This window comes from Globicephala melas, chromosome 1 (genome assembly GCF_963455315.2).
Source record: "Globicephala melas chromosome 1, mGloMel1.2, whole genome shotgun sequence".
Lineage (NCBI taxonomy): Eukaryota > Metazoa > Chordata > Mammalia > Artiodactyla > Delphinidae > Globicephala > Globicephala melas.
In genome coordinates this window covers 71,888,372-71,901,873 of record NC_083314.1, presented here as the reverse complement: position 1 = coordinate 71,901,873, position 13,502 = coordinate 71,888,372, and the positions used below count along the sequence as shown (strand labels likewise).

The 13,502-nt window shown below is 37.4% G+C and overlaps 1 protein-coding gene across 3 annotated transcripts in view; it reads right to left on the bottom strand.

Moving 5' to 3' along the window:
* The window catches only part of CD84 (CD84 molecule), a 35,501-nt gene that overhangs the window by 8,178 nt on the left and 13,821 nt on the right, over positions 1–13,502 (bottom strand). For all 3 annotated transcript variants that reach the window (XM_030842032.2, XM_060297530.1, XM_030842033.2), the window contains exon 2: positions 10,465–10,812. In XM_030842032.2, coding sequence (XP_030697892.1) covers positions 10,465–10,812 — 348 coding nt within the window. The remainder of the gene's footprint in view (positions 1–10,464; positions 10,813–13,502) is intronic.

Here is a 13,502-nt window from a genome sequence, read left to right as displayed (position 1 = left end):
TTTTTCTCCCTTTTCTTCTGAGCCATGAGGCTGACAGGGTCTTGTTGCTCCAGCTGAGTGTCAGGTCTGTGCCTCTGAGGTGGGAGAGCTGAGTTCAGGACATGGGTCCACCAGAGACCTCCCAGCTCCATGTAGTATCAAACAGTAAAGGCTCTCCCAGAGATCTCCATCTCAATGCTAAGACCCACTCTATTCAATGATGAGAAAGCTACAGTGCTGGACACCCTATGCCAAACAACTACCGAGACATGAACACAACCCCACCCAGTAGCAGAGAGGCTGCCTAAAATCATAATAAGGTCACAGGCACTGCAAAACACACCACCAGATACAGTCGTGCCCACCAGAAAGACAAGATCCAGCCTCATCCACCAGAACACAGGCACTAGTCCCCTCCACCAGGAAACCTACACAACCCACTGAACCAAACTTAGCCACTGGGGACAGACACCAAAAACAATGGAAGCTACAAACCTGCAGCCTGTGAAAAAGAGACCCCAAACACAGTAAGTGAAGCAAAATGAGAAGACAGAAAAACACACAGCAGATGAAAGAGCAAGGTAAAAACCCACCAGACCAAACAAATGAAGAGGAAGTAGGCAGTCTACCTGAAAAAAATTCAAAATAATGATAGTAAAGATGATCCAAAATCCTGGAAAAAGAATGGAGAAAATACAAGAAACATTTAACAAGGACCTAGAAGAACTAAACAGCAAACAAACAATGTTGAACAACACTATAAATGAAATCAAAAATTCTCTAGAAGGAATCAATAGCAGAATAACTGAGGCAGAAGAATGGATAGGTGACCAGGAAGGTAAAATAGTGGAAATAACTACTTCAGAGCAGAATAAAGAAAAAAGAAAGAAAAGAATTGAGTACAGACTCAGAGACCTCTGGGACAACATTAAAGGCACCAACATGCAAATTATAGGGGTCCCAGAATAAGGAGAGAAAAAGAAAGGGACTGAGAAAATATTTGAAGAGATTATAGTTGAAAACTTCCCTAATACAGGAAAGGAAATAATCAATCAAGTCCAGGAAGCGCAGAGAGTCCCATACAGGATAAATCCAAGGAGAAACATGTCAAGACACATATTAATCAAACTATTAAAAATTAAATACAAAGAAAAAAATATTACAAGCAGCAAGGGAAAAACAACAAATAACATACAAGGGAATCTCCACAAGGTTAACAGCTGATCTTTCAGCAGAAACTCTGCAAGCCAGAAGGCACTGGCAGGACATATTTAAATTAATGAAAGGGAAAGAACTACAACCAAGATTACTCTACCCAGCAAGGATCTCATTCAGATTCAACAGAGAAATTTAAAGCTTTACAGACAGGCAAAAACTAAAAGAGTTCAGCACCACCAAGCCAGCTTTACAACAAATGCTAAAAGAACTTCATTAAGCAGGAAACTCAAGAGAAGGAAAAGATGTACAATAACAAACCCAAAAACAATTAAGAAACTGGTAACAGGAACATACATATGGATAATTACCTTAAATGTAAATGGATTCAATGCTCCAACCAAAAGTCATAGACTGGCTGAATGCATACAAAAACAAGACCCTTATATATGCTGTCTACAAGAGACCCACTTCAGACCTAGGGATACATACGCATTGAAAGTGAGGGGATGGAAAGATATTCCATGAAAATGGATATCAAAAGAAAGCTGGAGTAGCAATTCTCATGTCAGACAAAATAGACTTTAAAATAAAGAATATTACAAGAGACAAAGAAGGACACTACATAATGATCAAGGGATCAATCCAAGAAGAAGATATGACAATTGTAAATAATTATGCACCCAACATAGGTGCACCTCAATATGTAAGGCAACTGCTAACAGCCATAAAAGGGGAAATTGACAGTAACAGAATCATAGTAGGGAACTTTAACACCCCACTTTCACCAATGGACAGATCATATAAAATGTAAATAAATAAGGAAACACAAGCTTTAAATGATACATTAAAGAAGATGCACTTAATTGATATTTATAGGACATGCCTTCCCAAAACAGCAGATTTCACTTTCTTCTCATGTGCTCAGGGAACATCCTCCAAGATATATCACATCTTGGGTCACAAATCAAGCCTTGGTAAATTCAAGAAAATTGAAATCATATCAAGTGTGTTTTCTGACCACAACACTATAAGACTAGATATCAATTAAAAGAAACAATCTGTAAAAAATACAAACACATGGAGGCTAAACAATGCACTACTTAATAACCAAGAGATCATTGAAAAAATCAAAGAGGAAATCAAAAAATACCTAGAAACAAATGACAATGAAAACATGATAACCCAAAACTTATGGGATGCAGCAAAAGCAGTGTTATGAGGGAAGTTTATAGCAATACAATCCTACCTGAAGAAACAAGCAACATCTCAAATAAACAACTTAACCTTACACCTACAGCAATTAGAGAAAGAAGAACAAAAGAACTCCAAAGTTAGCAGAAGGAAAGAAATCATTAAGATCAGATCAGAAATAAATGATAAAGAAATGAAGGAAACAAGAGCAAAGATCAGTAAAACTAAAAGCTGGTCCTTTGAGAAGGTAAACAAAATTGAGAAACCATTAGCCAGACTCATTCAGGAAAAAAAGGGGGAAGACTCAAATCAATAGAATTAGAAATGAAAAAGAAGTAATAACTGACACTGAAGAAATACAAAGGATCATGAGAGATTACTACAAGCAATTATATACCAATAAAATGGACAACCAGGAAGAAAGGGACAAATTCTTAGAAAAGCACAACCATCTGAGACTGATCCAGGAAGAAATAGAAAGTATAAATAAATGAATCACAAGCACTGAAATTAAGACTGTGATTAAAAATCTTGCAACAAACAAAAGCCCAGGACCAGATGGCTTTACAGGAAAATTCTATCAAACATTTAGAGAAGAGCTAACACCTATCCTCCTCAAACTCTTCCAAAATATAGCAGAAGGAGGAACACTGATGAACTCATTCTACAAGGCCACCAGCACCCTGATACCAAAACCAAAGATGTCACAAAGAAATAAAAGTACAGGCCAATATCACTGATGAACACAGTTGCAAAAATCCTCAACAAAATACTAGCAAACAGAATTCAACAGCACATTAAAATGATCATACACCATGATCAAGCGGGGTTTATCCCAGGAATGCAAGGATTCTTCAATATATGCAAATCAATCAATGTGATAAATCATATTAGCAAATAGAAGGAGAAAAACCATATGATCATTTCAAGAGATGTAGAAAAAGCTTTTGACAAAATTCAACACCCATTTATGATAAAAGCCCTCCAGAAAGTAAGCATGGAGGGAACTTATTTCAACATAATAAAGGTCATATATGACAAACCCACAGCCAACATAGTTCTCAGTGGTGAAAAACTGAAACCATTTCCTCTAAGAGTGGGAAGAAGAGAAGATTGTCCACTCTCACCACTATTATTCAACATAGTTTTGGAAGTTTTAGCCACAGCAATCAGAGAAGAAAAAGAAATAAAAGGAATCCAAATCAAAAAAGAAGAATAAAGCTGTCACTGTTTGCAGATGACATGATATTATACATAGAGAATCCTAGAGATACCACCAGAAAACTACTAGAGCTAATCAATGAATTTGGTAAAGTAGCAGGATACAAAATTAATGCACAGAAATCTCTTGCATTCCTATACACTAAAGATGAAAAATCTGAAAATGAAATTAAGGAAACACTCACATTTACCATTGCAAAAATAAGAATAAAATACCTAGGAATATACCTACCTAAGGAGACAAAAGATCTCTATGCAGAAAAGTATAAGACACTGATGAAAGAAATTGAACATGATTCAAACAGATGGAGAGGGCTTCCCTGGTGGCACAGTAGTTGAGAGTCCATCTGCCAATGCAGGGGACACGGGTTCGTGCCCTGGTCCGGGAAGATCCCACATGCCGTGGAGCGGCTGGCCTGTGAGCCATGGCCGCTGAGCCTGCGTCCAGAGCCTGTGCTCCGCAATGGGAGAGGCCATAACAGTGAGAAGCCCGCGTACTGCAAAAACAACAACAACAACAAAAAAAACAAACAAAAAAACCCAAACAGATGGAGAGATATACAATGTTCTTGGATTGGAAGAATCAACATTGTGAAAATGACTCTACTACCCAAAGTAATCTACAGATTCAATGCAATCCCTATCAAATTGCAAATGGCATTTTTCACAGAACTAGAAAAAGATTTTCAAAATTTGTACTGAAACACAAAAGACCTGAATAGCCAAAGCAATCTTCAGAAAAGAAAAACGGAACTGGAGGAATCAGGCTCCCAGACTTCAGACTACACTACAAAGCTACAGTAATTAAGACAGTATGGTACTTGCACAGAAACAGAAATATAGATCAATGGAACAGGACAGTAAGCCCAGACATAAACCCATGCACATATGGTCACCTTAACTTTGATAAAGGAGGCAAGAATATACAATAGAGAAAAGACAGCCTCTTCAATAAGTGATGCTGGGAAAACCAGACAACTACATGTAAAAGAATGAAATTAGAGCACTCCCTAACACCAAATACAAAAATAAACTCAAAATGGATTAAAGATCTAAATGTAAGGACAGACATTATAAAACTTTAGAGGAAAGCATAGGCAGAACAATCTATGACATAAATCACAGCAAGGTCCTTTTGACCCACCTCCTAGAGAAATGGAAATAAAAACAAAAATAAACAAATGGGACCTAATGAAACTTCAAAGCTTTTGCAGAGCAAAGGAAACCATAAACAAGACGAAATGACAACCCACAGAATGGGAGGAAATATTTGCAAATGAAGCAACTGACAAAGGATTAACCTCTAAAATTTATAAGCAGCTCATGCAAATCAATATCAAAATAACAAACAACCCAATCCAAAAATGGGCAGAAGACCTAAATAGACATTTCTCCAAAGAAGATACACAGATTGCCAACAAACACGTGAAAGAATGCTCAACATCACTAATCATTAGAGAAATGCAAATCAAAACTACAATGAGGTATCACCTCACTCCAGTCAGAATGGCCATCATCAAAGAAATCTACAAACAATAAATGCTGGAGAGTGTGTGGAGAAAAGGAACCCTCTTGCATTGTTGGTGGGAATTTAAATTGAATCAGCCACTATGGAGAATAGTATGGAGGTTCCTCAGAGAACTAAAAATAGGACTACCATACAACCCAGCAATCCCACTACTGAGCATATTCCCTGAGAAAACCATAATTCAAAAAGTGTCATGTACCACAATGTTCATTGCAGCTCTATTTGCAATAACCAGGACATGGAAACAACCTAAGTGTCCATTGACAGATGAATGGATAAAGAAGATGTGGCACATATATACAATGGAATATTACTCAGCCATAAAAAGAAACGAAATTGAGTTATTTGTAGTGAAGTGGATGGACCTAGAGTCTGTCATACAGAGCGAAGTAAGTCAGAAAGAGAAAGACAAATACCGTATGCTAACACATATATATGGAATCTAAGTAAAAATAATGTCATGAAGAACCTAAGGGTAAGACGGGAATAAAGACACAGACCTACTAGAGAATGGACTTGAGGATATGGGCAGGGGGAAGGGTAAGCTGTGACAAAGTGAGAGAGTGGCATGGACATATATACACAACCAAACATAAAAAAGATAGCTAGTGGGGAGCAGCCGCATAGCACAGGGAGATCAGCTCGGTGCTTTGTGACCACCTAGAGGGGTGGGATAGGGAGGGTGGGAGAAAGCCACACGATGGAGGACATATGGGGATGTATGTATATGTATAGCTGATTCACTTTGTTATAAAGCAGAAACTAACACACCATTGTGAAGCAATTATACTCCAATAAAGATGTTTAAATAATAAAAAAATAAAAGTTCATTTAAAAAATGTTTTTACTAAAGCAAAGAAAAAGTAAATGATAAAAGTTGTAGGTAGTAAAGGGTTACCAAAAACCCAATTATATATAAGTTGAGGCAATATCTAGATCTGGAGCTGGCAGAAGGAAAGGAAAAACCTTTTACCAGGAAATAAGAAAAGGACTACATTCAGAGCTGATAAGTTTAGTTCATTCTTGTCAAAACTGCTGCAGTGTGGTTTGCTCCTCCCACTATTGCCATGTGAGAGAGGAAATAGAGGAAGGAACTGGCACATAACTTTCTAATTAGTGTGAAGTCTGTAAAGGCAATAAATTCAGCACTGTAAATATAGGAACCATTTGTCTGTACATGTGAGGGAGTAGAACATGGGAACTAAGAGCTGTAAAGTCTTTGATTCCAACCTAACCAGATACTCTGGTCCTAAAAGTCTCTTAGAGGGAACCATTCCAAATCAGAATTAGTGATAACTTGCCAAAGAGCTTCTAAAGAAGTTTGGAGTAGAGACCTTGATCAGCTATAACAGTGATAGATACAGATATGTATAGTGAAAAAGGAACCAAATGATGTGTGTGTGTTTCCGTAGAAATTTGATTTACAACAGTGTTGAAGTCTCTGCTTGTTGTTCACTTATTTTTAAAAAGACCTTTTTTTTTGTGGGTGTCAAGGTGGGGGATAGTGGTGAAGAATAGGATTCCATCTCATTTTTCTCTGCAGGAACAGAGATGTTACCTACACAAAGCTGATGGGCAGAGAAGGTCAGGGTTGTGGCTGACAGGCCTTCATCCTCCCAAGTAAAAGTGTGGAGAAGCCATTGGAGACTAGGTTCAGAATCCAGGCTCCACTGTTCTCTAACTATGGAATGGTGGAGAAGGTATCCAGCTGCACTGAGCTTTGGTTTCCTCAATTATAACACGGGGACAACAATTTTCTCTAGCTAGGGTGGTTGTGAGGATTAGATGAGCTATTATATATAAAGACCACTCTACTATCCATCTATCATCTATCTATCTATCTATCTATCTATCTATCTATCTATCTATCTATCCAGCATCAATCTATTTATGCTTATATGTACTTTAATTTTCTACTGAAGAAGCAAAATAAACTGGCAATAGTGACTGCCTCTGAAAAGGAAGAGTTGCATTTCATTGTATTATCTTTTGCTCTGTTTGTGCATATATTGCCTAAATATGTATAATCTTTATGTATTTTAAAAAATTAGGTGGTAGAATGCCATACAAATAGTGTTCATTAAATGTCAGTTTCTTTCTCTTTATCTTCTCAGCTAACTACCCAAAAAGTGCAGATTTTGTTGTATGGACTTTCTCTAAGATTTTACAGTAGTCTGCCCTAATTGCAGATGGTTTAACACCCCCTAAAGACTGAGTGGGTAAAACTAAACATATAACGGGATGAAAACAAACATCATAAGATTGAACGCCCTCTATATTTTCTCAGCCAAAGTTCTTGAATGAGTCAGATGTTTTCTGAAGTGTCCACACTTGGGTATGGTTCTTTGACTCTGTCGCTCATGCCCAGTTCAGAGCCTTCTTCATCTAGGAAGTTCTTCCTAACTAGAATCTAAAAAGGGGACAAGGGTTAAAAAATTAATAACAACAGCTAGTTATTGAGCATCTACTTTAAGGCTTGCACTGTACTAGGAGCTCAACTAACACTATCTCAATTAATCCCACCTATTACAATCTACATTCTATAGATAAGGAAATTTAGGCCCAGGCAAGGTAAACAACTTTGCCAGGGTCACACAGTTGGCAAGTGTTCTAATTCTGACATTAATGCTCTTTACAGTATGCGTCCTATCCAGATGCAACCTGATTGAATTATGCTATATTAATTGAGCACTTACAATTGTCAGGCACTGTATTAGGACCTGGGACTATTATGATTAATTCACTTTTCCATTCAACAAATACTTCTGCAGCACCCACTATGTGCCTGGCAAGGTAGGAGCTGGGAACATGAAGTGTATCATATACCAGTCTCTGCCTTTATGGAGCTTGAACTTTAGTGGATTAACTGTATAACTGAATTTTATCTATTAGTCGCATTTCTGTGTTTTTCTGCTGTGGGGCAGATGGACGGTAAAATCCTTGAGACATGGCTCAAATATTCTCTATGCTATAAATTAGTGCTGAAATAAAATGTTAATCACTTATGTAATTTAAATTTTTCTAATAGCCACATTAAAAATAGTGAAAATAAACAGGTGATGTAATAATGTATTTTATTTAACTCAATATATCCAAAATGTTATCTTAACCTGGAACCAATATAAAATTGATTAATAAGATATTTTATGGGTTTCTTTATTGATGCTAAATCTAGTGTGTATTTTACACTTAGAGCACATTTCAATTTGTACTCACCACATTTCAAATACTTAATAGCTACATGTAGCTACTGACTACCATGTTGGACAGAGCAGTTCTAGATTAGCACTTCTCAAACTTCAGCACACATAGGAATAGTTCAGAGAGAATGTTAAAACACAGATTCCTGGGCTTCACCACCAATGGTAAGGATTGTGGCCTGAGAATTTGCATTTCCAATAAGTTCCCAGGTGATGCTGATGTTGACAGCACACAGACCACACTTTGAGTAGCATTGCGTAACACACCACACACATCTCCTAGTGAACTGCGTAATTTTAGTGATGATAACAGTACTAATATTTTACCTTTTAAAGGCACTTTGCATTAGCTACTGGAGAAATTAAAATTAAAAACCAAAATGAAATATACTACTCATCAGAATGACCAAAATAACACTGACAACACTAAATGCTGTGAGGATGTGGAGATACTGATCATTCGTACATTTTTGGGGGGAATGCAAAATAATTTGGCAATCCTTTTAACACTAAAAATGACTCAAAAGTTCTGGAGAGAGCTATGAAGCCATGAAAAGATACGAAGATAACTTAAATGCAGGTTGGACGAAGCCAACCTGAAAGGGTTACATACTGTTTGATTCCAACTACATGACATTCTGAAAAAGACAAAACCATGGAGACAGTAAGATCAGTGGTTGCCAGGGCTTGGGGGGAGGGATGAATAACAGAACACAGAGGGATTTTAGGGCAGTGAAACTATTCTAAATGATACTGTCATGGTGGATAAATGTCATTATATATTTGTCATTACCCATAGAATGTATAACACCAAGAGTGAACCCTAATGTAAACTGTGGACTTTGGTTGCTAACGATGTATCAATGTACATTATTAATTGTAATAAATATATCATTCTGGTGGGGGATGTAGATAATGTAGGAGGCTATGTATGTCGTAGGAGGCAGGGTGCATATGGGAACTCCGTACTTTTTACTAAACTTTTGTATGAACCTTGAACTGCTCTAAAAAATAGAATCTATCTAAAAGGGGAAAACAATTTCTGGAGTTGAAAAGTGGTGATGATTGCACAACAATGTAAACGTACTTAGTGCCACTGAATGTTACACTTAAAAATGATTAACATGTTAAATGTTATGTATATTTTATCACAATAAACCATTTAAAGAAAGACAAATGGACTTACCATATGATTTCATTCTTGGACATTTATCTTAAAGAAACAAAAACTTACTTCATGCAGAAACTTGTACACAAATATTCATAGCAGTTTTATTTGTAATAACCCCCAAACTAGAAACAACTAATATATCCCTCAATAGGTGAATAGTTAAACAAAGTAGTACATCTGTACCATGAAATACTATCCAACAATAAAAATATATAACCTGTTGATACTTGCAACAATTAGGATGGCTCAAAGAAATTATGCTGAATGAAAAAAGCCAATCTCCAAAGCTTGCATACTGCATGATTCTATCTATGTAACATTTGTGAAGTAACATAATTTTAGATATGAAGAATGGATTAATGTCTTCCAGGAGTTTGGGAGGGGAAAGTGGGTGGCAATGAGTGACTATAAAGGGATGAAGGAATCTTGTGACATCGGTACAGTTAAGTATCTTGATTATGGTAGTGTTTACATAAGGCTATTTATGTGAATAAATTGTACAGAGCTACACACATACACATAAATAAGTGCCTATATAACTGGTGAAATCTATTCAATAAATAAGCTCTACAGATTGTACCAATGTCGATTTCCTGGTTTTGATATTGTACTCTAGTTATGTAAAATGTTATCATTGGGAGAGGTGGGGGTGAAATGCACACAGGCCCTCCCTATACATTTCTTTACACCTTTCTATGCAACTATAATTATTTCAAAATAAAAAGGTTTTTAAAAAGTACTTTGCATACACTGTCTTACTTGATCTTCACAATAACTATGGGAAATAAATAGTATGATTATTTACATTTTATAGAAAGGGAAACAAGGTCCACAGGAAGAGTACATAGCTAAAAGCAAACAAAGCCACATCCTCTTAAGTACTGATATATTTATGTAAGTATTTATAAGTATAAAAAGATTTAGAGAACCCAGCTGTCAGAAATAAAAGTGTTCTTTAGACAGCAAATTGCAAAGTAAAAATAAAAAAACAAGCCCTCTGTCTTCCCACAACTTACGATAGACTTGAAGATTGTAGCACCTAGTGGTGGTGGTGATCATTTCAGAGGTCATTACATTTATGTCGGCTTTGTAGATCCCTGAGTCTTCCAACCTCAGATTTCTGAGCTCCAGGTTATAGTTCTGACCTGAGACATTTATTCGTTTATGGTAATTTTGGTGGGTTATGGAAATTGTGGGTGCTGCTCCTGAGTTTCCTGGTGTTACAAAAGCGACAGATGTTTTGGAATTCCAAGAAATGCTGATAACTTTCTGTGATTGTTGGATATTTAAGGGGAAAGTAACTAACTCCCCCAGAATCCCATTCACCATGAAGATGTCTGTGTCACTTCCAGCTGCTTCCAGACCTGAGGACATAAATAGAAAATCATAACCATTTGACTGTTGCACCTTTTAGAATTCCCTGTTCCCCCAGGTTTGGATCTCCCCAAGGAGCCGCTCATCCAGTTTCTTGATGATATCTTCTTTTTTGTGGGGGCATTCTGCTTTAAATATATTTAATATGATGGCTAAATATTCTAAAGGATTCTCTTTCAAAAACTAAGTTTCCCAGTGAATTTTAAGCGATCCATTTCATTAAAATTTATTTATCTAGACATATAGACTCTGAGAGCTAGATGGAATTTGAGAGATGAAGGCCGTAGATTTCCATGAGGTCTGAGATATTAAATGTTCTTTCTTTCCCAAGTCATATTGCCAAGTGGTCAAAGAGCTGGGACAAGAGCCTATGATGGCTACTGTGGTCTTTGCAAATAGAGAGCTACACGTATGCCTCTATTCCTAGAAGATATAGGCAGAGAGTGCTTTAGAGGCTCTGGAGTAAATATTCCCCAAGCTGGTGATTTTGGGGAGGCTTTTTTGTTCATTGCTATATCCCTAGTCTTTAGACAAGTACTTGACACATAGTGGGTGCTTAGTAAATATTTGTGGAATGAGTTAATAAATGGAATTAAGTTATGTGTTGCCTAGGATCTTTTGGAGCAACTTCTGAAGTAAGCAAAGTTAGTTTATTCATTTATACTTTTATGAATGAATGAATGTATGTATTCAAGGTCAGCTTTGTTCCAGATACTATGGCAGGTATTTATTAATTTAATTATAATACAAAAGTTTGTTGAGCATCTACTCCTTAAAGCATGATGTAAGGAGATGGGGGTACAATGGTGAGTAAAAATAGACGTAGTTCCTGCTCTCTGGAACTTAACAGTTAAATGAAGAGAACTGGTTTGATTGGATAAGTGCAAATGGTATTAAGTGTTATGGTACTTTGAGAGAGAATAAGAAGGGGACTTGATTTGTTCTGGGAATCCAGCAATACTTTAGGGTAAAAGCTGAAGGATGAATGCTTTTAAAATCTAACACGGAAAAAAATGAAATGTTTATTTTTTTCTCTTCTCCTCTATTACCTTATGAAGATAAATTGATTTAATACATAGTTTGTAAAATGAAAGGCAATATAATTATAGGGTGTTTTTTCTCGTTTTCCTTCTATTCTTTCATCACTTTGTTATTCTCACTGAGCTATATAGTGTGAAATAGTGTATTAAGCCAGCATGTATGATATTCAAAATGCTTAATAACCAATAAATACAGGCCCTGACCAATCAAGTAGGGCTTCAGCCATAAAGAGTAACAGGGCTATTCTGATGAGTACTGGTTGCATGCAAGCCACGAAGAACAGAACAAAAGTTTCCCATGTAAGTGAGTTCAGGCTGACACTAAATTTTATCCAGACTTGGCATAAAAAGGGCAAGAATAGGGCTTCCCTGGTGGCACAGTGGTTAGGAATCTGCCTGCCAATGCAGGGGACACAGGTCCGAGCCCTGGTCTGGGAAGATCCCACATGCCATGGAGCAACTAAGCCCGTGTGTCACAACTACTGAGCCCATGTGCCACAACTACAGAAGCCCGCATTCCTAGAGCCCGTGCTCCACAACAAAGAGAAGCCACCACAATGAGAAGCCTGTGCACCACAACGAAGTATAGCCCCCGCTCGCCACAACTAGAGAAAGCGCATGAGCAGCAATGAAGACCCAACACAGCCAAAAATAAAAATAAATTAATTAAAAACAGAAAAGAGGTCAAGAATAAAGGTCATTGAGAATACAAGTCATTTTGAAGTGTCAGAAAAGCAAAGATATTTCTTAACCTGATGGTGCTGTCTCACTATGGCCACCCCCGCTCTCCAACACAGTAACTCCTTAATGAGCCAGGGACTTCTAATATAAACGTCTTTCCTTTCAGAACATCCAAGATTTTCCCTTAGGAGGAATATCCCAGGCAAGGAGTGGTGACTTAGGTGGGGTGGGCTAAGTACAGAATGAGACATAACAGGGCCCTGAGGGAAAGAGCGACACAAATGATCCCTATCTACAAACATTTATTAAGTGCTAATTAAGTGTCAGATGCTGTGTTAGGGACTCAGGGATGAATAGAACATGGTGGCAGCCCTGAGGAGCTCACAGCCCAGAGAATAAGACACATGAGCATTCAAGTAAACAATAATACAATATGATGAGTACTAAATGGTAAAAGCAAAAGGAACAAACCACTAGGGGAACAGGAGAGACTAAGCTTGCCTTCAGTGACAGGAGTCAGAGTTTATTAAAATCTATTCCTTGAACATTAATTCTCCCCAGAAAAACTCTTCCGCTGGGCTGATAAGGTCGGGTAGCGGGGCACTTAGAGTTTCCCAGCCTGAATTCTTGGATGTGCCGGATATGGACATGTGACCTGTGCAGTCGTACAGAGCCTTGAGCTCAGAAGGACCTGAACTTGATTTAATGCTGCCATGTCACTTTGAACTTCTTAATATTATTTGAAGAAGGGACCCCATATTTTCATGTTCTACTGGGTTCCACAAATTATATGGCTGGTCCTGGTGCCAGATCTCCCACGTCTCATAAGGATTTTTTTTTTTTTAGTCAGGTCCTTGTGCCTAATTTCCATTCTGTTCTTTGGATTCAGGTTCAGTGTGAGAAGACTCATAATTCTCTTATCAAACCCCAGGAAGTGGTGGGAAGTTTGCTAAGGCTGA